Source organism: Netta rufina, assembly GCF_964035555.1.
Source record: "Netta rufina genome assembly, chromosome: Z".
Taxonomy (NCBI): domain Eukaryota; kingdom Metazoa; phylum Chordata; class Aves; order Anseriformes; family Anatidae; genus Netta; species Netta rufina.
This window is the reverse complement of record NC_140126.1, coordinates 13086367-13113687: the sequence shown is the minus strand read 5'-3', so window position 1 is coordinate 13113687 and position 27321 is coordinate 13086367. Positions and strand designations below refer to the sequence as shown.

General features: G+C 36.3%; 1 protein-coding gene across 2 annotated transcripts in view; it reads right to left on the bottom strand.

Moving 5' to 3' along the window:
• Positions 1–11970: 11970 nt before the first annotated feature.
• The window catches only part of PARP8 (poly(ADP-ribose) polymerase family member 8), a 110364-nt gene continuing 95013 nt past the window's right edge, over positions 11971–27321 (bottom strand). The window contains exons 16-26 of one of the 2 annotated variants that reach the window (XM_084305188.1): positions 24921–25046; positions 23403–23468; positions 22051–22118; positions 21654–21702; positions 20685–20797; positions 20446–20518; positions 18336–18405; positions 16429–16505; positions 15394–15463; positions 13338–13422; positions 11971–12310 (exon numbers count right to left, since the gene is read on the bottom strand). In XM_084305188.1, the coding sequence (XP_084161314.1) occupies positions 12208–12310; positions 13338–13422; positions 15394–15463; positions 16429–16505; positions 18336–18405; positions 20446–20518; positions 20685–20797; positions 21654–21702; positions 22051–22118; positions 23403–23468; positions 24921–25046 (900 nt within the window). In that variant the 3' untranslated portion in view covers positions 11971–12207. The remainder of the gene's footprint in view (positions 12311–13337; positions 13423–15393; positions 15464–16428; positions 16506–18335; positions 18406–20445; positions 20519–20684; positions 20798–21653; positions 21703–22050; positions 22119–23402; positions 23469–24920; positions 25047–27321) is intronic. The other variant, XM_084305189.1, reaches the window with a different exon arrangement.

The window sequence follows — 27321 nt, the reverse complement described above, 5'->3', positions numbered from 1 at the left end:
GTGAAGTCACCATCCCTGGAAGTCTTTAAAAGACGTTTAGATGTAGAGTTTAGTGATATGGTTTAGTGGAGGACTTGATAGTGTTAGGTCAGAGGTTGGACTTGATGATCTTGAGGTGTCTTCCAACCTAGAAATTCTGTGATCTGTGATTCTGTGATATCCAACTTATTTCCTGTCGGCTTACCTTTTTTTTTTTTTTTTTTTTTTCCACATGGGAAGGTGAATCATTTGTCTAAAAACTTGTGATTGGTGACTGCTGTTTTGGTTATAAGGAAACCAATCTGAAGTAAAGGTCTATTTGCATGTGAAACACACACAAACAAAAGAGGAGGGGGAGGCAATGCTACCTGGAGTGAACACAGGGAGATGTGAGGTGGTTTTAAGCCAACATTGATTGTCCAGGAAAGGCAATATGGACATAGCAAGGTGACCTTTCCCATTAGGTATTCTCCATCATGGAGTACATCTCCAGCACAGCATTAAAAAAAGTATATTATTAGCAAATGTTGCAAATGTAAGCATAGTACCAAGTGTTTTCTTGAGTGAGAATGTGTGCTTTGCTCCAGGACAGCCTTTGAAGCTGCTGGAGCTGAATTTTAAAATAGTTCAGCTTTAACATCCTGAAGTTAGAGACCAGAAGGCAAAGACAAAAATAACTGGGCAAACAGGAAAAGGTGAAAGACCCAGTGACTCAGGTATGACTGGAGATAGCTCTTGGTTCAGACAGAATCTGAGACAATGGTCAAATTTAGAGGTATAATCCTGGGTGCATCCTGTGGGAAACACTAACTTTGCAAACCAAAAAAAAAAACACAGCTTGGAAAAGCAGTTCCCATTAAGTCTTTCTCATACAGGGTGTCTGGTCCAATATGGACGCTCTAGGAAGAATCCTGTAAGTAAAACTTTTTCCTCAGTTAAGCAGTCTTTGGATGGTTGGCCCAACATTCAGAACTGAAGACATCAAATCAAAAGTAAATATCCGGAGATGATCTCAAACCAGTAGAAAAAGGAAGGAACAAATTTCACTTACTGCTGAAGGAGCTAAGTGAAGCAAAATCAAAAAAAAAAAAAAAAAAAAAAAAATCCACCACCCTTCTCCAAAATATCTAACTGCTACAGCATGATTTTCATCAAGTGATCACATTATGTTGATTAATCACTGCAGGAAATGAGTACCTCAATTCAGGTTTTATGCAGACCAGTAAGAAGGTGCAAGGAAGTCTGTGTTGCATATTGCTACTATACCTTTCAAGTTTTTATGGCCCTCAAGAGAAATGAGGCATTCATAATGTGGGGGGGAAATAAAAATCATAGAGAGTATCATAAATCTAAGGGACTAAGTTGTGGAAATCACATCTTTAAACTGACACAGCTGTGATTAACTGGCAATGGCTTTTACAGTCAGAAAAGTTTTTGGTTATAGTTATGTTCCCAGAGAAAGTTTCTGGTGAAAAAGAAAAAAGAAAAAATGAAGCACAGGTATCTAATCAAATCCCTGTTTTGGGGCTGGTGGGATGGAATATGTTAAACCACAAACCTTGCACCTCAAGAAGCTTAGTTTGGAATCTGTTCTTATCATACAGACTGAAATTTCCAGTGAATGTTGGCTCACTTTTTTTTTTTTTTTTTTTTTTTTTTTTTTTTTTTTTAAACCACCCACAGGATTCAGTAGCCTCTGCTCAGCAGAGCAGTGAAATAAATCACTTCATGGCTGAGCCCTACTCACCCAGCTGTCTTTGCTAGTTTAGATGATCTCTGCCTTAGAGATACAATGGCCCCAAATTTCCTGTAATCAAACAATGTCTTGCCAGTCAAAATTAAAAAGGGTATATGCATATGTATGCATGTATATATATATCATTAACGAAAACAAAGGTAATTGTTGTTGATATTGAAGTCTTTATAGAGGCCTGAATCGTAATTGACTTAAATGCTGTGGAATGACTTGTACTTACTGAGGATGTAGGAATAATGCTACAAATCAAAATAATAGCATCCTTCATCCATTTTGCATTTGCTTTCCCCACAGGAGACTGTACAAAGTGAAAAGTGAGCATAGTACTGCCTTAGAAATGTAATTTTCCACCAAGGAATAGCTTCACTGCTACAGAGTAGGCAAAAACCTAGGTCTAGACAAACAAACCTCCTGAGTTTGATCAGGATGGCTGTGCCTATACAAGCAAATTGAACAGGCTTGAGAACATTGCTGGGCTATATGACTGTATGTCTCATGACTGTATGTCTCAGAGACTGCTATTGTGATCCTTTGCACAGTTTTATCCTCTGTAAACACTCACAAAACTTATAGGCGCAGTTCAGAAATCATCACAGACTATGAACCACATCCTTACTGTAGCTTTGTTACTTTCGTTGCATTCATGCATGCTGGAGTGGGCAAGAATATCTGTGAGTATAGATCCACGAAGCAGTCAATGTAAAGAAAAGATTATACAAAATAACATTATTTACACATAACAGAATTAGATCAGAACTGCCAGAACTTTTAGCTTTAATCAATGTGTCAATGGTACCTTCCAAAAAGACAAAAATAAAAGCAGCCCTCATTTGGACCCATTCATAGGTTGTTACAGTACACTAAAGCATCTGCTGCCCAGGCTGTGGGAACTCCAATTAGAAAGAAACAAGTAAAAATCCTCATAGTAAAGTTAATACAAACATGAATTCAAACATGCCACCAAATCTTTCAGTCCTCTAAGGAAAAGTTTGATTCAAGTAAATGGACTTGGGGTTTAAAAATGTAAAAAAAACTCTGCAGGAAAAAAGCAAATGCTTGTGGTGGCCGATTGATGAAAAACCCCAATTCAAATGAATTTATAAATATTGTCAAAGCAGATTAAGCTAGCAGATCAATAATGGATGTTAAAGTAACTAAGACCACATTAAGGCTTCCTAATAATAACATGGGAAAAGAAGAATCTGGAAAAGACCAGCAATCCAACCTGACCCCTATTTAAAGATATAGCCAGAACTACAGGTAGGGAGAATTTGAAACTTACACTGCCAATTGTGCATAGATGAAAGGAAATTATGAGAGGAAATTGTGTATATAAAACTCCTTAGCCTTTAACAGCATCCTCCTCTGCAAACTCTTGCAGCTACACAGTCTCATTCACTTGTACATGTAAATGGTTTGCACACATGCTTTTCATATTGCAGGACTGTAATTAAAAGGTTTTTTTATTATTTATGCCTGCACATTTTTGTATTTTAACTGAAATAGCCTCAGTATTGCAAGTTAACAGTAATATTTTGAGCTTTTCTAAAGGCTTGACAGGGAAGAGAATTGCAATGGATTAGAAATTCAGGTCATATTACTTATACAGAACATAAAATCATTGAACAAACCAAACAGCAAAATGCTTATTCCCCCATAAGTCCTCAATTTTAATATAATTTTTCAGCATCAAAGTAGTGCAAGTGATTACATCTGAAGACTTTAAAACAAACCAAAGCAAAATAAAAGAAAACAAACAAACAACAAAAAAACCTGGGCAAAATGGGACAAATGCTATTGGTACTCTTAGGAGGGGATGCTTGGGGGAAAAAAAAAAAAAAAAAAAGCATTTGTTTAAAGCAAACAATCTGAAGGAACCCAAAGAAAATCCTTTTTAAGGTAAGGTAGACCTTGGAGTTTCCTTCACTAACAATAGCCAAGAATCAAGATGTTTTTTAAGCAGAAAATAATAATAATTGTAATAATAATGCTACAAGTAGGAGCAGCTCAGTAAGCACAGAACAGATTTTATCTCTCTAATATTTACATCCTCCTGATTAGCATTACAGGCATGAAATGTGAGTTTGCCAAAGATAGTAAAGAAGCAAAGAGTGGAAAAATACTGTTTTACACAGATGGAATATTACATGAAGATCAACACTCCAACTAAGGAGTAGCATGTACAGAAAAGGCATGACTCACCCCTTGAAACACCTGATGAGCAGGAATTTAGAAGCCTCTAGCATGACATGTCAGCCCCAGAAAACAGAAAATCACATCTACCAAAAGCTACCACAAGTGGGTATTTGTTAAAAAGCCTGTTCTTGTAACATCCGTCAAAAGTGTTATGAACAGTCATATCCCAATCCTTAGTATTGAGTCAATAGAACTATTTTTTATTTATGTTCACATATTACAGAAACACATATATTTACATATAAATACATGTTTAAATTAGTTTGGGCTTTGACCCCTCTCATCCTCAAACTTCCTCATACTGAATTAACATCAGCAGATGGTTGTGAGCAGAAGTCCCCCCCAACCCCTATTTGCCTGGTAGGGAAAGAGGGAACAAGATTTTTTTCCCAACCAGTTAGAAAAATTACTTGTTCAACAGCTCACATGGGACAAATGAGCTGATCAGAGCTAAAAACCAGTGAGAAAAATATCAGCCACCAATTCCCTTTCTGTACAGTTTTACCTGTCCAGACTTAACCAAATTTGTGAATAAAATACAAGACAGGATCCAAGGAATTGTCAGCTAATGAGCCATTCTCAGGCTAAATACGCCTGAGATCTGTAGGAAAGTTGCTGCTGCCATAAGTACCCTAGTTTGCTATATACAAGTACAGTAGGACATTGCCCCAGGCATGGTATTAGACTGAGCTATACAGCTAGAGGATAGCAGGGTGAAGAAAACTACTTTTTTCCCCCCATTTCTCAACAATGGAAAGCTTTCTTTTAAAAGTTACAAATTAGAATTGCTTTGCTGATGATAAGCTCTGGCTTTTGTTGAGCAAACCTTAAGCCAGGAGTTCCTGTATTTTTTTCCAGACATGATCTCTCGAGACTCATGCTGTTCTTGCTTCTGCAGCAGTCACGGTTCCTGCTGCTAGTGTTATTCCCACCGCTTCAGCATTTTGCAAGATGCCAGTTTTCTGGAACTGGCTGAAATCCAATAACTGATGCCTCGCACAGGGGCTTGCTACATTTAGTGCTGCTACTAAAAGGGTCTTACGCCCCATTCAGACGCTTCAATTTCCTTGTGTTGAATTACACTTCTACCCCTCATACTGGAATGGAAAATGTTTGCCACATTTAAGAAAATCATCCTGAGGGAGCTATTATGTGGGCTAATAAAAAACGTCAATTTAAAATCTACTTTTTTTTTTCACATGCTGTTGCTCTTTTTCACCTGTTTTGATGCTAGGCTTTTGCAAGGCACTGAGCCCTCAAGTAAGCTTTTGTTATACTCCTTAAGACTTCTTCTCTCCTGTAATCAGAGAGCTTGCACTGCGCTGAGAGCTGGGGCATAGCAAGGTTGTGTCCCTCACCTACTATTGACTTTATTTAGTTACTGCAGCTCTGTTTAAGCAGCCTCCTAATATTTCAGGTTGACAAATCCCTCTTGGAGGGGGCCCTGGCTGTGCGACCTGTGCAAAATCATTTGTTGCAATCTGCACTGCACAGTAATGCACAAAAACGAAGCTGGCCAAGCATGTAAATACAGCTTTAAGAATACAGCATGTACTCTTTCCAACAGCCATCAGATCTTTTATGATTTTCCTCCTGTCAAAAAGGCAATATTTCCATTTGGAAGCAGCTCCACTCCACTGCAAAAATTTTGTACTGCTGTCAGTTAACATTTGGATTATTTATCTCTCAGGTCCCACACTAAACTGCTCAACAGGTGAATACCGTTGACTATTGATTAACATTGAGAAAACATGAGATGCAGCAGTTTGGAAAAAGATCAGCAGTTAAGCTGGAGCTGGTACAAATCCTGTCCCTTCTGCTGTCTGTTGGTACTGATTTTAGAGGAGTCTGAAACTTCACTAATCATACAACTCTTGGCTTGTGAGCTTGGAAGTCACCATTTCTTCCAAATGTAAGGTCCCCAAAATAGGCATTATACCTCCATTACAGAACCCAGGTTCCAGCCTGTAGATTCCAATCAAAGGCATGTGATCAGTCATTTGTGCAGCAATGACATTTTTTCTTCTCTATTTACATTTGTGTAAAATACTTATCAGCATTCAGAATAGTATAATTTTAACATTTCTAATCCAAATCCTGCAATAATAAATAAACTTTACAAAGCAAAAGCTAAAACTTTCAAAAGATACAATATTCACCCATATAATTAAAATGAGCTCATAGGCAGAGGGAAAAAAAAATACACTCACTGAATTAATAACCAGTCCCACAAATGTCTGCATATTTTATGAGTTGCAGATGTGCATTTATACTTAAAACACACCCACATTAAGTACGACATTTTTCTTCATATATTTGTTGTGTTTTCCATGACAAAAACTGTTCTACAGAAAGACAGAGAACTTCTTTAAAAGCAGTTATAAAATGCATCTTGAGACATTCTTGTGCATTTTATATGACACTATACATGTGAAATCCTGCTTTAATTCTAGTATCTCTATTTTGAACCAGTCATGTAACACTTTCAGATAAACAGAGCATGAAAATCTATTTTTACTGATCACCTAAGTGTTTTTAAGAAGATTACTGCAGAAAAATTTTACTCCAATCATATGTGTAGAAGCATGGCATAAGCTTCAGGTTCTGTTGAGACTAGCGAAAGTCCAGAAGAGGCATGAGACTCCTTTTAATTCTTAGAAGACTGTTTTAACTTCGAACAGAGCTTTCAAAATAGTGCCCAAATGCACAGTGCTTGTTGAACAAATTCTGATTTATTGAAAGTAAACATTTACATTGGCTACAATGTTGTAACTGTTACAAAGCTGGATAAAAGAGGCTTAAAGAGCAATAGAAAGCAAGTGCAGTAAAAAGTGAATAGAGAAAATATTTGGCCTTAGTGATCTTTTGGCAGTATTTACATTATGTACATTTTGTTAAATATTTGTAGTAACTCTAAGGCACCATAGGCTAAATAGCAGGCTGTGGTAATGTTTTGTGCACAGAATTTAACAAATTTATTTGGAGAAAAAAAGGCTGCAGAGTTAAAAGAAACATAGGCATATTTTATGTTTACATAAAAGTGTGTCTGCTTCTTAAAATTCAAAGATACAACACATACTGGGTAAATTTAAAAATTATTTTTAGAACATTAAATGATTTTGAATGTGTATAAGGACTATTTTTACTGACTTGCTGGCATGTTTAATGGAATCTATTCTTCAACAGCTTTTTCACACATTACATATGTTCATCTAACTACTACTTGAATTCTTTGTTTTGTTTTTCCTAACAAAATGTTCTACCTAGTATATCATACTGTGTACAAAATCCCAATGCAAAGTGTAATGGGTCATAATTTATATCATCGCCATTCCCCAGCAGATGAAAGTTTAGCAGGAACACCCAGCCAAGTATTGCATTCATCACACCAAACAGTAGCTCAGTATTTTATTCTGCTCGCTTGAGGCAGATGCAGGCCTGGAGGTGGCCATAGTTGATGCCATGGTGAGGCAGAGGAGCCCAGGGTCTTCATAACCAAAATGTCCAAAACCAGATCAGGAAACTCAACTTCCTTGTGATAGCCTTGTGCACTGTACATGATGCTACATGTGCAGAGCACTGCTTTGCTTTAAATCTTTGCTTTTTTCCTTACCTCTCCCACTCAGAAGCACAGTCCCAATCCTCAGTGTTTTAAGGAATAAATTTGGTTTTCATTACAACCCTGACTGCCTGAACTCTAGATACTTTTCAAACTGCTTTCACCCTGCATGCTCTGCAAACAAACAGCCTTGTTCACTTTAGTCCACAGGCCCATCTTTCCCCTTGAGGTAGTGTTTGTAACAAGGAAATCCAGCAGGACACCGGGCCACCCCTTGGTTTTGTGCATGCCATGCCATAGGCCATACAGTGCCCTACCAGGCCCTGCAAAGCACGGGGAGGCTTGGGCCTACCTGCTGAGGTCTCTCCCACCTCTTCTCCCCACCACCTTCACCAGTGAGGCCTCTGCTGCTACCCCAGCCTTGGGCAGCCAAAGAAGACCTGCCATGGCCCACCAGCTGTGGACTGGGCACGCTGATGCCAGCTGCCGTAGGTCTTTTCATCAGAGGTGCTTGTAAAACACTTACCATGACAGTGAAGAACGACGACTACAAAAAACACCTCTATTTGTTTAAGGGCCTAGCTCCCAGCACCTGCAGTGGGTGTCAGCATAATGTGGGATCAGCCCCCAAACCTGTATGTTTTGAAAATGCTAAGATTAAAGAGTGCTTTTGCTCTGGTAGAGTTTCTTCTCTTGTCAGCCACAAGAAGTACTCTTTTTATTTAACTTACATTTTCTACAGCCAAGAAGAAATCCATTTAAACCAATATAATGCTGAAGTAACTAGACACTCTTTCTGTATTTGTTTAGTTTTTTTCATGTTTCTTTTAAAATTATGATTCAGTTCATTCATTTGTCTGCTAATTATTTCCACGGTAAGAAGTGGTCTATAAGCATAGTATAACTGATCTAAGCACAAAGTCTTCTTTTGGAAGTGGTCTTATATTTGTATTAACAAAAGCATAACCTTAGCATTATTTCATCAGATGCATTTTTAGTACCAACAGTTATAATATTAAAATTATACAGCATCAGTAAGAGTTTTTCAAGGGCTTTAGAGAAAACACAAGCATAAACAATTCTGGTGTCATCAACTAGTTCCTTTAAAACGTTAAGCAGAATATTACACAAACTGACTATTTGATGATAAGTAATGCAGAGCCCAAGATTCAGGTGATCAGAACAGTGTAGCACTGCTGAAGAAAATAGAGCTATGCTGATTATAGATATAGTAAGAAAATAACCCAAATTGCTTAACCCCTTGAATGCTAAATATCAGTCTGAATTTCAAGAAAGGTCTAAAAATATCATTTTTGATTCTTTTCTCAATGTTTAGAATACGTATAGAAGTACAAATATGGCAATTTATAATTAGGGTGCAACATTAAAGGATTAACATATTTTTTCCATTTAAATTTCCATATTTGTGGGCTTATAATTTGGTGTCTGATGCAGAAGTAAGTTACAAAGCTACTTCCCAAGAATTCCCTTGGTTGCTCCATACTGGACATGGTCACAGATAGATAGATATGGCTTCATGGAGATTTCTACCAAGCAAATACTAAGAGCTTGAGGCTCTGTTTTCTCAGAGGTTAAAAGCTAGTTTTGAAAGGTTTATATTTTTACAGTAGGAGTTATAAAGATTGCTCTATCATCATGTCATGCACATGACAGCAGAGGAAGGCAAATGCAAGGACTTTATGGATAACACAGGGCTTTTTCTCAAATGACTTTGGCTTTTTGTTTCTCATCCTGTGGAATCCATGCAAATTAGTATTTGTAAGAATTGGACAATATGCAACTCCAGCCTTGCATAAAAACTCTACACAAAAGTCATTCAAATAATATCTCCTCCTCAGGCTCACTCATTCCAGTTCTTTGTGAGAAAGTATTTGCTTCAGTTTTGAAGTCTGCTACAGAAGGGCTATTTGTTTTTGACTAACAAATCCAGAGAACCTCCCTTTTTTCCTTCACCTTTAAAAAATGAGAACTAACATTTTGCTAAAGGAACAATCTGAAGATTCGTTTTCACCAGCAGGTAACATAACACCAAAAAGTTTCCCGTTAGTGTTTTGGCTCAGGAAAAATTGACTGAGTTACTATGTAGCAAGTGAAGTGTTGTTTAATTCCATTGCTTTGTATGCGACACTGGGCTTGTGTCCTTGCATTGTCCCAGGTATCCTTGCCACCTCTCAAGGTGGCCCAGCTCCCCCAAGCACAATGCTGCACTTCTCCCCATGCTGCAGTTTTGTTACCCCTATGTTTTCTCACCACACAAAGAGTGGGACCTCAGCTGCTGACACTTCGTTGTTGTTGTTGTTTTACCTTTCCTACCAACAAACTTCCTGCCCCTTCAGATCCACCCTTCTCCTTTAAAGATTTTGCCCTGTCCCATTGCCTGTGCTCATCATATTGTCTTTTACTCTTGGTCATCCTCCTTCACCCCCATACTTTAGCTAGTCCCCTTGATAATCCCTGAAACAGGCCCTCTATAACAGCAAGGTCTCCTCGTACATCTCTGGGGCCGGCTTTTCTCCACCTTCCCTTCCTCCCTCTCATCCATTTAAGACAATCTTCTGAGCAGTCTTAAAATTTGGCAGACATCATGTTTTCACTCCCTTTCCAGTGGTTGTACTTAGGGCACCATACATGGTCAGCATCATGACACCACTGTGCAAAGCAAGGCTAACTCACTCCAACAGCTACACTCAAGGTTTCTTCAAAAGGTTTCTTCATTTATGACCCTGCTGTAACTTGAGGGGACTGGGAAGATGACTGCTTACTTGGCTTCTCCAGTTCATTCATGGTCTTCTTCTGTTCTTTTTTATTTTTTGAGGTCTCTCAGAGAGGTGAACAGTCAGCCAGCAAGTCAATGCAGGACTTGCAGGACAATTTGTGGACTTGCTTTCTAGTCTCTTTCTGTTTTCTGCAAAAAGAGAGATTCAGACACATATTGCAGGACAAAATATGGGGGGAAGAGTATTCCAGGTTTTCAGCTCTACTTCTGAATTATGCTGATTTTGTGCAGCTACATAACCTAATGCAGTCTTTATGTAGATAGATAAATTTCAGGAATCCTCTTTGTTTCAAGAAGTTTGTTTTCAAGAACCTGTGTCACAACAGAACTAGAGTAGTGGTTCTCACATGAGGTGTCCACCAAATGAGAGTGAAAGTCAACAGAAATTCAATAGCAAAATGGGTTTCGAAAACAAAATTGGTTTGACAGGTCAGGTGTGAACCCAGAAAAATGGAGGTCACCAGCAAATAAGTCTGGAATGCTAAAAAAAAAAGACTTTAAGTATGTTCCAGTAATATTATTTTACTTGCAGGGCATTTCAATTGCAGCAAGGAATATGGGAGTATAACTTGGGACTAAAACCAGGGAATCACCCATTACCAGTAAATATGAACATTATCTTCCTAATGGAGTTCTATTTAAAAAAATAAATAAATACAAACACTAGCTGGTCTCTCTCCTATGCTTTTACTTGGCTCTTCAGTATCTTTATTAAAAACAAAAACCATGTAATAGCTGATTCAGTCTGTTTTTACTTTATCTGGTGGCTTGTACCACCAGGTGCAGGATGGCTACTGCGAGAGCTGCTGAGGGCACAGGATATTCTTTATGCCATGGAGACTAGGCCCTACCTGTGTGGCCATCACGCTTACTTGGAAAAAAAGCAATTAGTTTAAAGGACAAAGATTTTAATTGATTTGTTTTTCCTTAGAAATAAATTAATAAAAATATTTCACATGGAGAAAGTCAATAAAATTTTGCATTTGTTTATAGTTTCTGATGTACCAAAAATCAACCCAATCATATTAAAGCTCTAATTTAGCAAGTACTTTTACTTATTTGAATAAATTTAGCCACAGACCAGTCTTGCTAATGTTAGGATGAAAACATTAAAGAACTTTGTTTATCTGAAGAAACTGTAAAATCCAGTGTATAAAAACCAAACTTGTAGAAAGAAAGAAAGTTAACAGCTTCTGGATTTCCAGGTGTTTGCTAATCTTGTTTAATTAAAAAATATAATTGAGACGCTTAACGGATAAGAGTGTTTCCAGAGAGGATAAAAAAACCTAAACATACACCATTAGAGTCATTGCTTTACTTTGTTTCATTCATTACGTCAAAAATGTATTGTTGTTTTAACCTTTTGACTCTAAATCCTGGCTACACCTGTGTAAAATAAAATGAATCAAAGATAGCTGCAGGTAACCAATCTCTTTAATTTGACATGTTCCAGACAATCTTTTATTGTGTTTAAATATGAGAATATTTTACTTATTGCAAAGTATCCTGTATAACACAGGTTCTCCACTATAAAATCTTCTCTCTTGCTTATAATTCTCTCATTCTAAATTTAAAATACCAGTGTACAGTACTAAAACCTCCAATTGAAGAGTTTAATATAAAAATATCAGCACAAAACTCCTTTTTTAAATTCTGTTTATTGTGAGCAACCCAAATGCCTGTTTAATTATTATTAGTTGTAGTATATTAATAGACTTTGCACCCTACAGTTGCTAATTCATACCATCTCAGGTATTTTGATGAGATAAGAAATACTAAGTAAGAAAACAGTAAGTATTCAAAGGGTTAATTTGCTTATAATAATAATAAATTAGTTTTTTGCATCTTCTTCAGTTCAAAATCCAGCTTTGAGACTGAGGAAGGCTTCCAAATCACATCAATTAAATAACAGTGGTCCTTTTAACCAGTAGCAGTTTGATTGCCAATGACTCGAAGAATCTCTTTATGAATGCTTGGTTCCTGTGTATTTATACTTGTATCACCCACTTGACCATCTTCATAGCTAAAAAAAAAAAAGTAAAAAAAATAAAATCAAGTTAGTGATGCTACCTAAAAGCATTCAAAACTTTGTTTTATTCAATAATCAAAAGCACTTATTCTATGCTTTAACATGCTTACAATTCAAATGTTCTGCTGTACTTCATTGCTACACAAAGATCCTAAACTCTATAGAGAGTGAATGGTGGTAGGACTTCCATTGGCATTGAAACCCTAAGGCTGAACAGCCCATTGGGAATTCTGCAGTGCTGCCAGCACTGGGCCCATGGAAACGCAGTAGGAGCTCCCCTGTTGGTGGATGTATAAAGGAAAGGTCTGTTTCTGTGGCTGCTCCTGAACAGCCCCGCACAAGGCTGGTACCAAAGCAGGCACAAGGCACTGCAATGCCTGTGGCACCCAAACTCTTGTCACAAGAGGACCTGCACTTAGAGACGACACCATGAAATCCGGGGTTTCGTCCTTGTTAAGAACCCATCTGCATTAAGGGATTGCATAGATAAAGAAATCCTGATCACTGCAAACCCTCAGAGCTGGTGAATCTGAAGTCTGTGCTTCTCCACTCATTTGCATGACTTTCTTTGCAGGGCTAAAATCTATGTCAATGTGTAATTACAAGTCATAGCTGAGAGGAAAAACACTCACATCACAGATAGGAAGCTTTTTCTCATTAATGAATTCTTTAGCTTTCAATCACACACCTGAATAGAAGAGAGATTTTGCAATACATGGAGAGACTTACTGCAACACAAGGCAATGCTATAGAGTGGGAAAAATCAGTAACACCCCATTCCTTGCATTTTTTTTCTTTATCAAAGTGACTACTAAATCTTTGTCACTAATGTATCCATATATTTTCTATCAAAATTAATTATAGAATAAAAATCTGAATAAAACTGAATAAAAACTGAAGCAATTCTCTAAAGAATTAGAAAGAAGTAACTTTTATCTGTTTTATTTCCAACTGTTGTCAGGATCATGGGGAAAAAGGCCTAGAAAAGACAGATATATGTTAAAAGAAGGTTTGTACTCACACAAAGAAAAATCTTGTACACACGTGATCTGTATTGGGAACTACCCATATCTCCCCATGTTTGTGCAGATCAGATGAGGTTATCACTATCAGGGAAAGAATAAATTTCATAGTGATCAAAACATGTCAGGAAAATACTGTTTTAAAATATTAGCTTTTTTACACACTTTAAATAGCTTTGTGGGAATGTTGAATTTTCCAGTGCATGTCTGTGGCAAAGTGTAGTCTCCAAGCTGGCTGTTAGTACAAACAGGGAGATGAACTTGATTCTTGTTTCCAAAATACATTCTGCTTTCCAGAAAACACAAATGCTTGATGTATGGGAGCCAGTTTGTTAAGAAATGATTTTAAACTAAAGTTGGCTTTTATGATCATTTGGTACTTCTCATAAACAAAGTTCTTTGAAGGCCCAAGACCTGCTCTAGAGACTAGTAAACAAGAAAAATGAAAATGTATGCTTATTAAAAACTGATTTTAAATGGACATAGGGCTGTTAAGGAGGATCTGAGTCAACTAATGGCTTTGGCACAGACATGTTTGTGTTTGATGATGGCTGAGACAACAGTAAGATGTAAAAGACAACGCCTGAAACTGAGATGCCAAAGATTAGAGATTTGCAATACTACCAAATATTTTTTAAAACTTAAGCACACCAAGTATAATCAAGGGGATTGTGAAACTTGCCAAAACTTGCTCAACATTTAGAAAACAATGATAGGCTGTTAAACAGCCTAATGAGAACAACATAGGAAAGAAACATTCTTATTTCTAGGTAGTAGCAGAAAAAGTTTCTATAAATGCATCTAAACACTACCATGAATAAGTGCATACCAAATTTTTACATTATTTCTTCATTTAATTTTAGTTTTTAACAAACATTTATTTGTTGTAATTTATTTCAAATCTATATTTGATAGACACCTTCCCCCAAACACTTTGCAAAGAAAAGTGAAGTAATAAATATAGTAAATAATTTTACAATAAAGTAAAATATGTTTTACCATATATTTTAACCCTTACAACATTCACAATCCATTGAGAAATGCAAAGGAAGAATGACAGAGATAAAAAAGTCCTACATATTCATCTCTTCTATTCCATATTAATACTTGGGAAAGGTATCATTTATATTTAGAAACTTCAAGCATTTTTAAGAAGTAAATTCTAGTAAAGCCTGCATTCATTTCATAGCTTTTTTTGAAAGCTACAGTCATAAAGTTGTGTATTTTCCTATCCGGATCATGTTTAAGTTTCATGTTGACTGACAGCCTTGATCATATTAAATATTTTAATTCAACATCTGAAAAATAATTATTTTAAAAAGTAGCATAAAAATAGCTTTCATTTTGAAAGAACATCCTTTCTACCATGCCTTAATTTTTACTTTTTAAAATAAACAAATGCTGAAAATGAAGGTCAAGCTGAGTTCAATCTGATTTCTTTTTATTTGGCCAATGAGACTCATTACCAATTGCTCTTACTCAAATTTATTTATTTTTTTTCTCGGAAGCTGCTGTTTTCATTAATTACTAATAGAATAGCCAAGTCTTTCAGGAATAATTGTAATCATATGGAATGGATTTTAACTTCACAAAAATTCTGAAGCAGTCCAGAACAACAAGCTGGCTACCAGATGAACAACACGTTTGCCTGAGAAATGCAAAATTAATTGGAATTCGATAGGAAAGTTTCTGTTTCTCAGAATTTTGTGTTCAATGTTTTTATTAAATGCTTGCAAGAAGTCACCATTTCAAATAAAGACTTTCTTTGGATCATATTGATGACTTAGGAATATGATCATATTTGAAAGACAGACTGGATGATCAGTCACTTTGTGCGTATGATTATTTCAGAAAAAATCAGGTTATGTTACAGGTTTTCTTTGAAGAAGGAAGTGTTCCGAACTGAAACACAAAGATTATTAAACAAGTTTTTATATAACTACCAATTGTTTCTGACCTAAAACCAACCTATACTGGAACTAATGTTGATGCTGATTTATATACAGTGTTGCTGTACCTATGACTAAAACAGTTTTTCAATTACTTTCAGCTTACCTTCACATAAGGCTATGCATTTTAAGTTACGGCTTTGCAAAAATTGTGACTGTTGTCCTTTCTTCTGTGACTGAGAAAACAAAACAAAACAAAACAAAACAAAACAAAAAAAGAAAACTTAATTAGCACTGTAAGGCAAACAGTGAAAAAGTAGAAAAGCTGCTATTGTGTAAACCACTGCTGTCAGTGGTTTATTAATAAGCAAAGATAGAGGTTGTCATTCTAAAACATTTTTTTTTATTATCATAGGAAAGATTTGAACTCTACCCAGAAAGAAAGCTTACCAATTATTATAGAATCAAGAATAGTACTAGAAATATCATAGTGCTACGGATAAACAAATTGCAAAAAAAAACCAAAAGAAACACAGTGAATTTGATCCGTGATTCTTTGGCTACTACCTTGATACTGCTGGCCTGCTCATTTATGAGAGCTTCTGCACTTATATACCAACTTTTCTTCAAAGCAAGATTATCCTACAGTTCTTGTGTGTTAACCATGGAGACAGATGTAATTTCTCAAAATTTAGTCCTATACATAATTGCTATGAGTTTGCTTTAAATAAAGCAGAATTATAGTGGTCTAATGTGTAGAAACTGAAAAAAAAAAAACAAACAAACAAACCAAACCAAAACAAAACAAAAACAACAAATGACTTGGTATAAGTGAAATACTATGCTAATTCTCCAGTAATAATCATTTTCAATTCTTTTTGCATTGTTCTTCAGTAAAAAATCTAGAGTTCAAAAAGCAAGTACTTGCTAAGGGTCATAATGCTATCTGTATTTTGTTGTTGTTCTCTTCCCAAATACTTCTGTTTGGAAAAGAAGGGTACAGGGGCCTGTAGTACACTCCATAAATTCTTACTAAAACAATTGGGCTGTATTTGATGGTTACAGACTCTGGACTAGTTGATTTCATTCAATGAAGTAAAATTGTTAACCTTCACAAAAGGAATATTGCCTTCTTTTCTGATATCAAGTTCCCAAACATAAAACCATAAAACTTCCAGAGATGGTTGATACACTACCGTACCTGTGATGTGTTACTGCCCTTACTGCTTGAAGCTGGTTCATCTTTAGCTGACACCTTCTGCTGCTTCTTGTTCATCCCTAAGATATTAAAATCACATAAAATACCCTGGTATATAAATGCAACAATAACCAAAATTAAGTATGGAGAGGTATGCAAGAGGTAACATGGTGGGAATCACACACAGTCTTTTTCATGGCAGCCAGAAAGGTAGTTTTTGTTGGTAGACAGCTTTCTTTGTCAAAGATAATTTGATTTAAACCTGCAAATTACCTGTATACCTGCATGTGTTACAAAGACCATGGGAAAGCCAAATTAGCACCACACAGGTAGGAAAGTGAGATTAAATGACACTGAGTTCAGCTCAGGAATTTAATCCTGAGTTTGTCATTGTTTAACAGATTTGCATCTTCAAATGCCTTGAGTTTAACTGACCCTACTCAGGCTGAAATAACAGTCTGATTTACTGTAGGTGGGACAGTAATATAATGAGAAAGAACTTTATGTATTCATCTTTAGCATTATTTAGACTTTTAATAAATCCAAATAAAATTTTCAATAGTAGTTCATTTATTTAGAGGTAGTTTTAAAGTCTAGCTAGATTTAAATGGCTTATCTACAGCTGAATATATTATTATTCAGACACTTTGGATGAAATTTCCATCTGAGAAATTTAGACATCTATGTTTGTACCTTAGATGTTGCATACATTCATCACATTGGGTTTAATAAAATTCCTGTACTGTATGCTGTTACAGACATCCTTTCTTTTCCACTGTCCCACATTTCTTGACAGTTTGAAAACACAAACTGAATTACGGCAAAAAGTAAGTTTATGAAGTAATGAGGATTATAGACTCTGTTGTGTTTTTTATTAGCATAAAGTATTATATATTTCATAGGCATAGACTTCCTTTCTGGAGGAGACTGGATGGAAGGGACTGAGAAAGGCAGGAAGAGGAGAAAAAGCACACTGAAATTGACAAAACAATGCTGTCCAAAAATAAAGTAATTTTGTTAGATGATGGTGCTTCAACCTGAGCTTTCAGTGAGTCCTAAAATGCTTCCATACTTGTGTAATTTCTGAAAAGCTAACAGTGCATTTAAACTCTGCTGATATTAAAACCGAGTAAGTAGTAGTAAGAAATGCTAAGCTCTACAAACTGATTGTGACATTACCTAAAATTACCAGAAGGTATAACTAACACTCTCAAAATTAAATTTACCTTCATGCACATGAACACACATTTATATATGAGGAAATGGTAAATACAACATAACTAAAGGAGACTTTAAAATATCTATAAATGTTTCTTAATGTACACATTGGTATATCATGTTTCTGTTATGCTTCTATTTATGATTTTATTCTCATATAGAAAACTCTACATGACTCACTTTTGGATTTACTAGTGGGACAAATTAAATTTCCTCTCCTTGCCATGTTAACATGAACACATCCTGTATCTTTTATGTGACCCTGACATGGCAATACTTGGGAATATTCTTAAACATATGCTGTTGAACATGTCTGTTGATGAATACTTGTTCTGTCAGGTCAGGTCCTAAAAGCCTGTAACTATGTGGATAGTTCCAGATGAACTTAGGCAGATACCGATAAAAAAGTAACAAAGTTGGATTTCCCTGGCATAGTCAAGGCCTGCTTCACTACAAACAGCATCCAACTCTAGCTACTGTTTACTTCAAGCTTTCAAGATACTCAGCACCTTTGAAAATGAGGATGGGTACTTAATAAGGGAAAATATAATTTATTAAAAAAAGAGAAAATCTAAGCTTGGACTACAAAGATAAATACTATAGTATTGTAAACAGTGATGCTGGTAAGAAAAGCAGTTGACTAAGACACCCCCCTATATTTCTCCAATTTTAGAGTGATTTATAAATATCACCTGAGTAACCAAATGATATGCTTGACAATGGACTAAGGTAGATTCCACTTCCAAACATTGCACCATGGAGCTGAAAAAGAGAGAGAAGAATGTCTGTTTAACAATTATTTGGTTACCTGGACAAAGTACAAATGATAAACACACGTCTTGATGTAGATCAGTATCCAGCCCATTGCGCTGATTTATTGACTGGTAATAAATGGTTTTCAGAGAAGTCTCTAAAAATAAAACAACCAAAACCAACAACAAAAGAAAACAAAATGCTGTGAATATACAACTATATGTTCTGGAAACTGCATCCAAATGCCCAAAGATAATTTTATATCAGATTTGTACATAAAATTGCATTTTCTGTCTTAAAATCTAACATTACCATGAGGGATGCCTAACATTACCATGAGGGATGCTACGTGCTTCTAAAGTGGCCAAATACACTTCAGCCTTAACAAGGGTGAGCAGCTCACCATGTGTCTCACATCAAAACCTTTGCAGGAACCACAGCCTAAGCCAGCCTTTGAGGGGCTAGGTCCAGAAGGTGTTTCCAAAGTACACCAGCTGGCCTTGGATGAGCAAACAATTCAGCAACAGCTGCTTTTATTTTCTTTCAAAAATGAAGATATGGTGATAACACCACTCGTATGCTAAAAAAAAATAATAAAACTGTCACTAGTTCAACCAGAGTATTGGAAGAATGGGTTCAACCAAGCTTTTGCCTGAGCCAATTCAGCCATACATATTCTATCTCTTCAGGACAGTGTTTTAGCCACAGAGCTATAAAATGTCTGAAAAGAAGAGAGGAAAGGGAAGAATCTTCTTCACCAACATAACTGCTCTATGTCACAGGGCCTAGGCAAAGGGCCTGTAGGCAAAGCAACAAAACAAGCACATTTTATTAGTAATTTTCTTGTCTAGAAAAAGGGATATACAGTTTTTGCTTCTCCTCAAGAGATTGACTGCCTTATGAGGCTTTCAAGAAACCACACAAAGTAGTTGGTGGAGCACATGCAAGAACCCAGAGTATCTCCTGTGAAGGTAAATGTTATGAACACTGAGCTTCAGAGTCATGCTTACCCTCATTTCTTTGCTCTGACCCCATGACATTTGCCTTATGTCTGCAATGTGTCAGCACTCCTACAGAAATACAGTCATGCTCTCACTCCTCCAAGTCCTACAGTATTGCACAGGATCCCTGGTGAGCAGATACTTTTCCTGACTGATTGGTACTGAGGTAAGCAGAATGAACAGGGCTCACAATATTGCTTGGTCATGTGAGAGATCTAAAAATGATAACTTGTATAAAACAGACTTGTATGATCTGCTTCCTCCTATTTCCATTAAAAAAAAAAAAAAAGATACAAAAACAAACACCAAGCATAAAGGGGTTTACTTGCGTAATTTTGGAGCTTAAATCTTGCTTTCTTGGTGAAGTGTCTTACAAAGATGCTAAGAAAAACATCCAAAGCATTAAGAGGAACAGCAGAGTTCCATTCCTTTTTTTCTAGTACATCCTGTTCCCTAGACCATAGTAAGAACCCTTGAATCCTCCTCTAAAGTATCTAATCAGGATCATGGATTCATCACTGGTGAACAGCTGTCAAAACTGTGTTGCTAAAACACTACGAATCACAGTCCTCTAGTCCCTCTGCTACTGACTACTTTGCCCTGCAAGAGTGGTCTTGCAGAGAAATCAAACTGAAGTTTGCTATAGATCCCTCCTTACCAGTATGCTCGCATTCCCCTTGTAAGAAAACTTGAGGAGCTGAGAAGGCACTGTAACCTGTCTTCTGTAAAGCTAGTATACTCTGGGATCCTATAATATAGGCATACATTTTTATCTGACTGCTTTTAGGCAGTACCGAACTAAACCTCCTGGAGGTGCTGCTGTGTAATGTAAAACTGAAACACAGATTCTACCAATGGGATTTTTTAAAGCTATTTTAGCAGATACCTAACTTCATTTTAATTGCTTCAGAAAAGTCTCTTTTCCAGAAAGTCACCTCTTTTTAGCACCTACACGACTACCAGAAACACAACCCTTGACAACTCACCTAATTTTAATATGTAATCAAACATGCACAGGTTAGCTAAAGTCTTTTAGTCTACTATGTACCTGAAGCCTCGTATTGGAAGCAACAACCAAGCCGTTCCTCAGGATGGAATGCCAATTTTCAATGTGTGAACCACTGAAAAATTAAAAAGAGAAAGCATTAAAATCCACAGTGTAAAATTCAAAATGAAATCAGTAATCCTTTAAAACAATACATTCGCGGCTGTAAACCTCAAATGGTAAGAACAAAAAACAGCATGGCATTTTAGTAACCTTTGATTAATACAAAGATATGGACTCACTGAAATGCAAAGGTACTTCCGTAAAGGTTTTTAGCAGCTCGGAAATTGGATTCTTTGGCTGGTGGACTGCTGAGAAGTAGGAACTGGTGGGGAGTGTGCATAAACTTTAGTTGCTGTAAAATATAAAAGTTCATTATGTGAAAAGAAATTGATTGACACAAAAGAACTGCATTTCCAGAATGGTAGTTCTTAATATATCACGCTGTTTTGCACAATATATGACTGCATCTAAATACCTACATAAACTAAATTGAAATAGGTCTCATTACCATACCTTTTATCTGAAATCAAACAGTAAAAACAGTCTTCGGCATATGAAACATATGGAAGTTTCTGAAACAGATTTCAGCCTAATACGGCTCTAGTAAGGTAATTAATTTGAACAATTTCATCACAGTATTTTGATCAGAGTTGGCTTTGAATTAAAGTTCAGATTTGAAAGGCTGCAGATTATTATGCCCTTAAACAGAACATCGGAGGCATATATATACTAATAAATTAATCTCAGCACCATCCTTCTAAAATTCCAGAGCTATATTCTTTTTACTGTATATTCAAGTTCTCTGTAAACTACAAGTTCATGGTATTCTCAACTTGTGTTCTCAGTTTACACAACTGGTGTGTTATATAAAAAGCAGTGCAGATGAACACCACAATTTTGTATTTAACATTCTAAACGGTAACTAAAATAGTGAATTTTTCACCCAATCTCAGATGACTGCAGGTAGACACTTGCATTTGAGCTACTCACCTCAAATAGAATTTTTATGACTATAATTTGTTTGGCTTGACTTAGATATGCACAACATGATTCTATGAGTCATAACCTGAAACTGCCAACTTCTCTCCACTGTTTGTTAATGGGGTCCATGTGACCAGTTTGAACATAGACATCCACATGTGGCCAGGAGACTCCCATCAAATAAGAGCCATGAGAAATAAGAAAATAAAGAACCCACAGACACTTACCCTATTCACTGGAAGCTTCACAATGTGTGATCTGTTACTAGAAATAACCCTACAAGAAGAAACAGTTCTATGTATTAGGCATGATAACCAAGAACTTTCCTTCTTAAAAACATTATGCACAGCCAGAACAAAGCACTGAGCTGCACGCCTTTGAATCTATCAGATAAAAGTAGAACAAATCTTGACTGCAAGATCCATCTGAGGCCATAAAATAAGTTAGCTGTGTTCTCAGTTGCCCCAGATGAGCTCCAGAAACAGCTCATAAACAAAGCAGCTGCAAACATTAGCTTTAGTATTAATTCTTAGGGTAAGCTTATACCAAATTAAACTGGTGAAGTCACTATTCATTCAACTTGATACTTTAATAATTATCATCTCACATGAGTCAATTTTATACCATTGTAGAAGAGGATGTGCAAGTGGGTCTTGTTTATCCATCTGCTTCTTTATTTCCAAGTAAGGTGCCTAGAAGATAGTAATTATGTCCTTTATTGTTAGTTGAAATCATAAGGTTAAATTTTATGTTACATTGCCCATGATTTCTTCTATTAAATGGGACGAATACATGGGACTCGTTATTAAGCTTAAATCATAGCTTTGCTGACATTTGGCGTTGTACAGTTATAAATGTGTTGTGACAACAAGAAGAATTAATATAGCAATTATTTTCCCTGGAGTAAAATAATAAGCATGTAATTAGCATCAAAATGAGTATATTATAGCAAAACATTGGTGATCTCAGGGATAACAGTAGAAGATGTACTTATGTTAAGTTTCTGGGTTAAGGAATTGGACTGGAACTTCACAAAATCTGGTTTCTCAAAATACCCCAAGATAATCCACCCCATTTTTTTTAAACAGTTACATGGTATAAACTGGTAAAGTAAAATACTGTTAGCAGCTTAAATTCCCTTAAAAAGCATTTTCTTAATTTTTATCTCATTCCTTTAAAACTATTCAGTCAAATTGTTATTTTAACATTAAAAAAAGTAAAATGTTGGTTATTTTTCTCTTTAAGAGATTATTATATTAAGGAAAAAAATACACGGTTTTATTTTCAATGTGTTTTACTGCTCTCTATACCTCATTCTTCATTCCAGAATCCCAAAGTACTTTAGAAATACATACAAGATACAATTTTTAAGCTCTTGTGAGGTTACATGTATATAACAGTTGGAAAAGCAAGGTATATCGGAGAGATTTCAATAATCAGTTGTAATCAGCTGGGCTGCTTGGGAAATGAAGTGTTGCTATAAACATAAGTACAGCTATCAGATTCTGTCCCACTGTGAATATTGAGAAATCACATGGTAGTAATCCCATGAGACCCAACCTTCCAAGTCCCCAACCACACTTAGCTGAACAAGTGTTTTGTTATAACAGAAATAAAGCTATCATTCAGAACACCATCACAAAATCAATTTCTTTTGCTTTGGAAATAAAAGACTCAGTTTGACTTGGATATTTCCAGAAATGCAGCAGTTGGTGATTATCTTGTTACAATGCCCCATTCTGCTGTTATTATCTCTTATTTAAACTTCAAAAGACATGAATTCTACTTCATCACCTTAATTTCGTTGCTACTGTGGATACTGTAGGTTTGTTATTTTTAGCACACGTTTTATTATTATTACGGCTCAATAGAAAATGGCTGATACTATTGCCTTCCCCACCCATCACAGGCCTCATATAAACATCTTCCTAGTTCTAGAAAAAGCTATTATGTTATGTAAAGATTTTTAAACTCACCTGTGTCATCTCTCTAATAGAAGTGATACTATCCAATGCTTTCATGACTCGGTCATAATTCTTCTTCTGATGTAATATAAAATAAGCAAATAAATTAACAGACTATTGGTCTTTGGCTCTACAAAACTCTCATTTTTTTGATGTGAAGTCCTCATCAAAGTTTGGATGAATGTTCACCAAGCCATTCCTTTCTTTTTTTTTTTTTTTTTGAATAGCTTCCTTCCACCTTATCTATACACAGACTTACTCCTTCATAGTTCACAAAAATTTCACGAAAAATGTTATCATGATGGCTGTTATTTGAATTTCACTAGAATCTCAAATACACCACAATGTAACTCAAAAGATTAGGTCACTTTTTAAACAAATATTTGTAACTAAACACAGGCTCTGCTGGTTATTTGGATAATATTCTATTAAGTATGCAATGAACAAACAGCTGTTAAATAAGATGCTAAATAAGCAGATGTGTTCACTTTGCTAACAATTCTAGAAAACGTCAGAGGTCCCTCAGCTGTCTCTCTGCTTCATCCTGACCCTTGCTTACCTTCTGCCTAGGAACCGCTACCAGAGGACTCCACCTTTTCTGAGCAGATGAGCTTAACAGTCTGTGCTTCACCAGCTCCACATGCAACACCACCTTCAGGAGCTCCAGCTCCCTGTCTGTAGGTCTTACCAACTCCTGCCCATGGACTTTCACCTCATCCATGCTGGCATTCTTGCTAGAGGAGATGAGAGTGGGCCATGCCAGCCTAGGGCTGTCTCTACTCCTCTTCTTGCAAGACACCTTTTCATATTCCTTATACCACTTTACACTCTTGCCCTGCCCAGCTGCTAGTCTCCTCATCAGCCCCTTTCCAAGCTCCTCTGGCAATTCTTCCTTCCCATGCACTACAGAATACATTCACCCCTTCCTCTGAGGAAGAACCACTGTTATCTGGCCTTTGTTCAGGAAAAGTGGGATGCTTCCCCATGCAGGCCATCCGAAGTTCTCATGTATACCCTTGAGGATGGCTCAAGTGAGTTATAATAGGTTCATGGCTTCCCTAGAGTTTCCCTGAGAAGCAGCATTTGCAGTCTGAAGAGCAAACAATTCTTCAAAATTTAATACTTGTACATGACCTGACTTTTATGTCCAACATTTGATAAAAGTAAGTTTAAGGACATAATAGTTTGCAAAGAGAAAATGAAATAATAGCAATAACCACTTTAAGAATGGAAAGTCCAAATTGTACATTGAGAGAAGACACCAAAGATGGTGTTTTTTCATCTATAGTTTGTGTCTTAAAAGAAGTTCTTGGCTTCAATCTAACTTTAAATGCAACTTAAAGTTTATTCCCAAATACCTTCTCAGAGACAATTAAACAAAAATAGAGAGTTCTGAAAACAGCCGCACGCTTGTGCTATATGCTGGAGCTGTATCTTTTTTAGTAGAGGACACTCAAGAATAAGGCTTTGCTTTGAAACCTAATGCATTATTAAAACTAAGCAATGACACAATGAAAGGCAACTACTTACCCTGGGGTTAAAGGCCAGCATCTGAGGATCATTAGGATCAACTACAGAAGGATATGGCTCAAAAATGACAACTTTCCTAGGTGACTCTAATGCAGACCGACACATGGATACTAACAGATCAACCACCTAGAGACGAAGAAAAATATTTATTAAATATATGTACTATGTACTTTCATATTTCATCACCCAGTCTACTTTTTTTTCTTTGTAGCTAAAATTACGTTCCACAGATAGCATGTAACGACTGATTTTTTCCCATTGACTTCAAAAAGCTTCAGGCCCAGCCCTGCTATACTATTTGAGGTGCCTAGGTAAGACCAAAATCTAGTTTTAAATGTACTATCATTCCAGACATATTGCTTGTAGTCCTACTTTCTCTTGTGTACATGTGATAATTCTTGGACAAAATTCATTCAGAAAATGTAGTTGTGCTGGATCTGTGTACCCTTGGGTGGAAGATGCCAATGAAGAATGCTACTCAAGAAAGAGGAAGAGTCTGTGAACTTGTACCACCACCTGCTGTTTTCCTGAACACTGTAATCATAAAAACACTACTAAACATTGATTTTACTAAAGCCAGAACAGCACAGTGATTTAAAAGTTACTTGCATATCTCACACTGGGAGAACTTCTCTCCCTTCCTTTCTGTTACAAATAACTATAACATGAATTTGATTACCTATGATTTCCAAGATTTCACTGTAAGATCATGTGTCTAATCAGTACAGACATATTCACATAGGTACATGTTGACACATACACAATTTTGCAACAGATTTAAGTGTAATTGTTTCAAAATTAGTAAATTAGAGATTAAAAAGAGCCTACAGCAACGACAAAACAGAGATAAAGCAGCTTTCTGGCAGCTGTGAAACCCAAATCCCACTGATAATAAAATTCAAAGTTGCTATGTAAAAACATCACTGCAGATTGGCTTCTTTCCACCTGATTTCTCTGTGTTATCTGAAAAAAATCCTCTGCAAAAATGAATTTTTCCATGAAAGAAACAAAAGGGCAAGAAGATTTGTACTTAGTAGGCATCCCTGGTTCCTCCCACAATTCCAGATAAATCAGATCTCATCTCACAGCTCAAGTTCTAGAAGTCATTATATGTCTGCTACTGTATCTGATCATATGGAAGAAATAAAAATTATGGTCCTTTAGAGAAGAAGAATGAAAATAAGAATCATAATGAAAGAGAAAAGGAACTGTGCTGCAATGAGTCATACTGTTGCCATTCTCCTCCTCTGCTCCTTCAGCATGAATGGACAATTTTCTCTACCTGTTTAAAAATATTCTGTTAGTTTCAGCTACTAGCTCACATATATTGAAAACTGAAGTTACTTAAATAATCATTGCTTTCTCCATGGTGCTCTGATTTCCATCCAGTATATAATAGCTACAAGTGTAACGAATGTTTCAAAAATAGGGCATCTGCATTAGTATTTGCAAAGGGGATTAGGAGACTTTATACACAGCCAGGTCAGGCAACCAGGCCATGTTTACCATGTATTACCATGTATTACCATGAAACTGGGCCCAAGTTCGTACTTCTTACAGGCACTTCTTTGCTTTCAGTTGCAAAACACTAATAGGGAAGAGTTGTTTGAGTTTCCAGACTGCTTAATACAGTGATCCAAAGTTGTCTTCCTTTATTACTTGCACAGTGGGACGTTGTCTTAAAACTGGCACTGTTCTTATTAGAACAGCATCCCAAAGCCTTCATTTAAAACAAATGTTGACTTCTGTATTGTTTCTCACCATGATAACAGCAGGTTGTTTTAACCTGGGGAAAATGTGCATAGATTAGGCTTAATTAATCCCCTGATTTCCCCTGAGATCATTGTTCTGAGCTGATAGAATATACAGCAGCTGAAACTGCGAGATAAGTCTAAGGCAAACATAACATGAACTTCTACATGTGCTCCTTGGTAATAAGAAGTGCTGTGGATCTATTAAGTGTTCTTGTAGCTGGGTGTGAGCTTCTCCTACCTAGGAGTGAGCATTGAAGCACCTCGGGTATGGTTTAAATATTTTCAAGGAGGAAAAAATCTCTCAGTACATCCCTCACTCTCTGCAGGAAATCCAAACTACCAAAAAAAAAATCAGGTGTTTAATTTTCAGGCGTTTTGACTATGACTAAAAAGAAGGTGATGTGAATTTGAGCTTGAAAGTTTTATCAAGTATAATCTCTTATTATTAAGAAGGGGCCATCAGAACACAGGGAGTGACAAAGTAGGGGTGTCTACCTTAGAAAACTAGATCAAAGCATGGTAGGAAGAACAGGATGTAATTTCTAATAATGGGAACCAGTATTTAGGATCTTCACTACACAAAATGTTTTGGAGACTTGGAGGAAGTTTTATTTGACGAAACGTAGAAATTCACAATGTGAGTACCT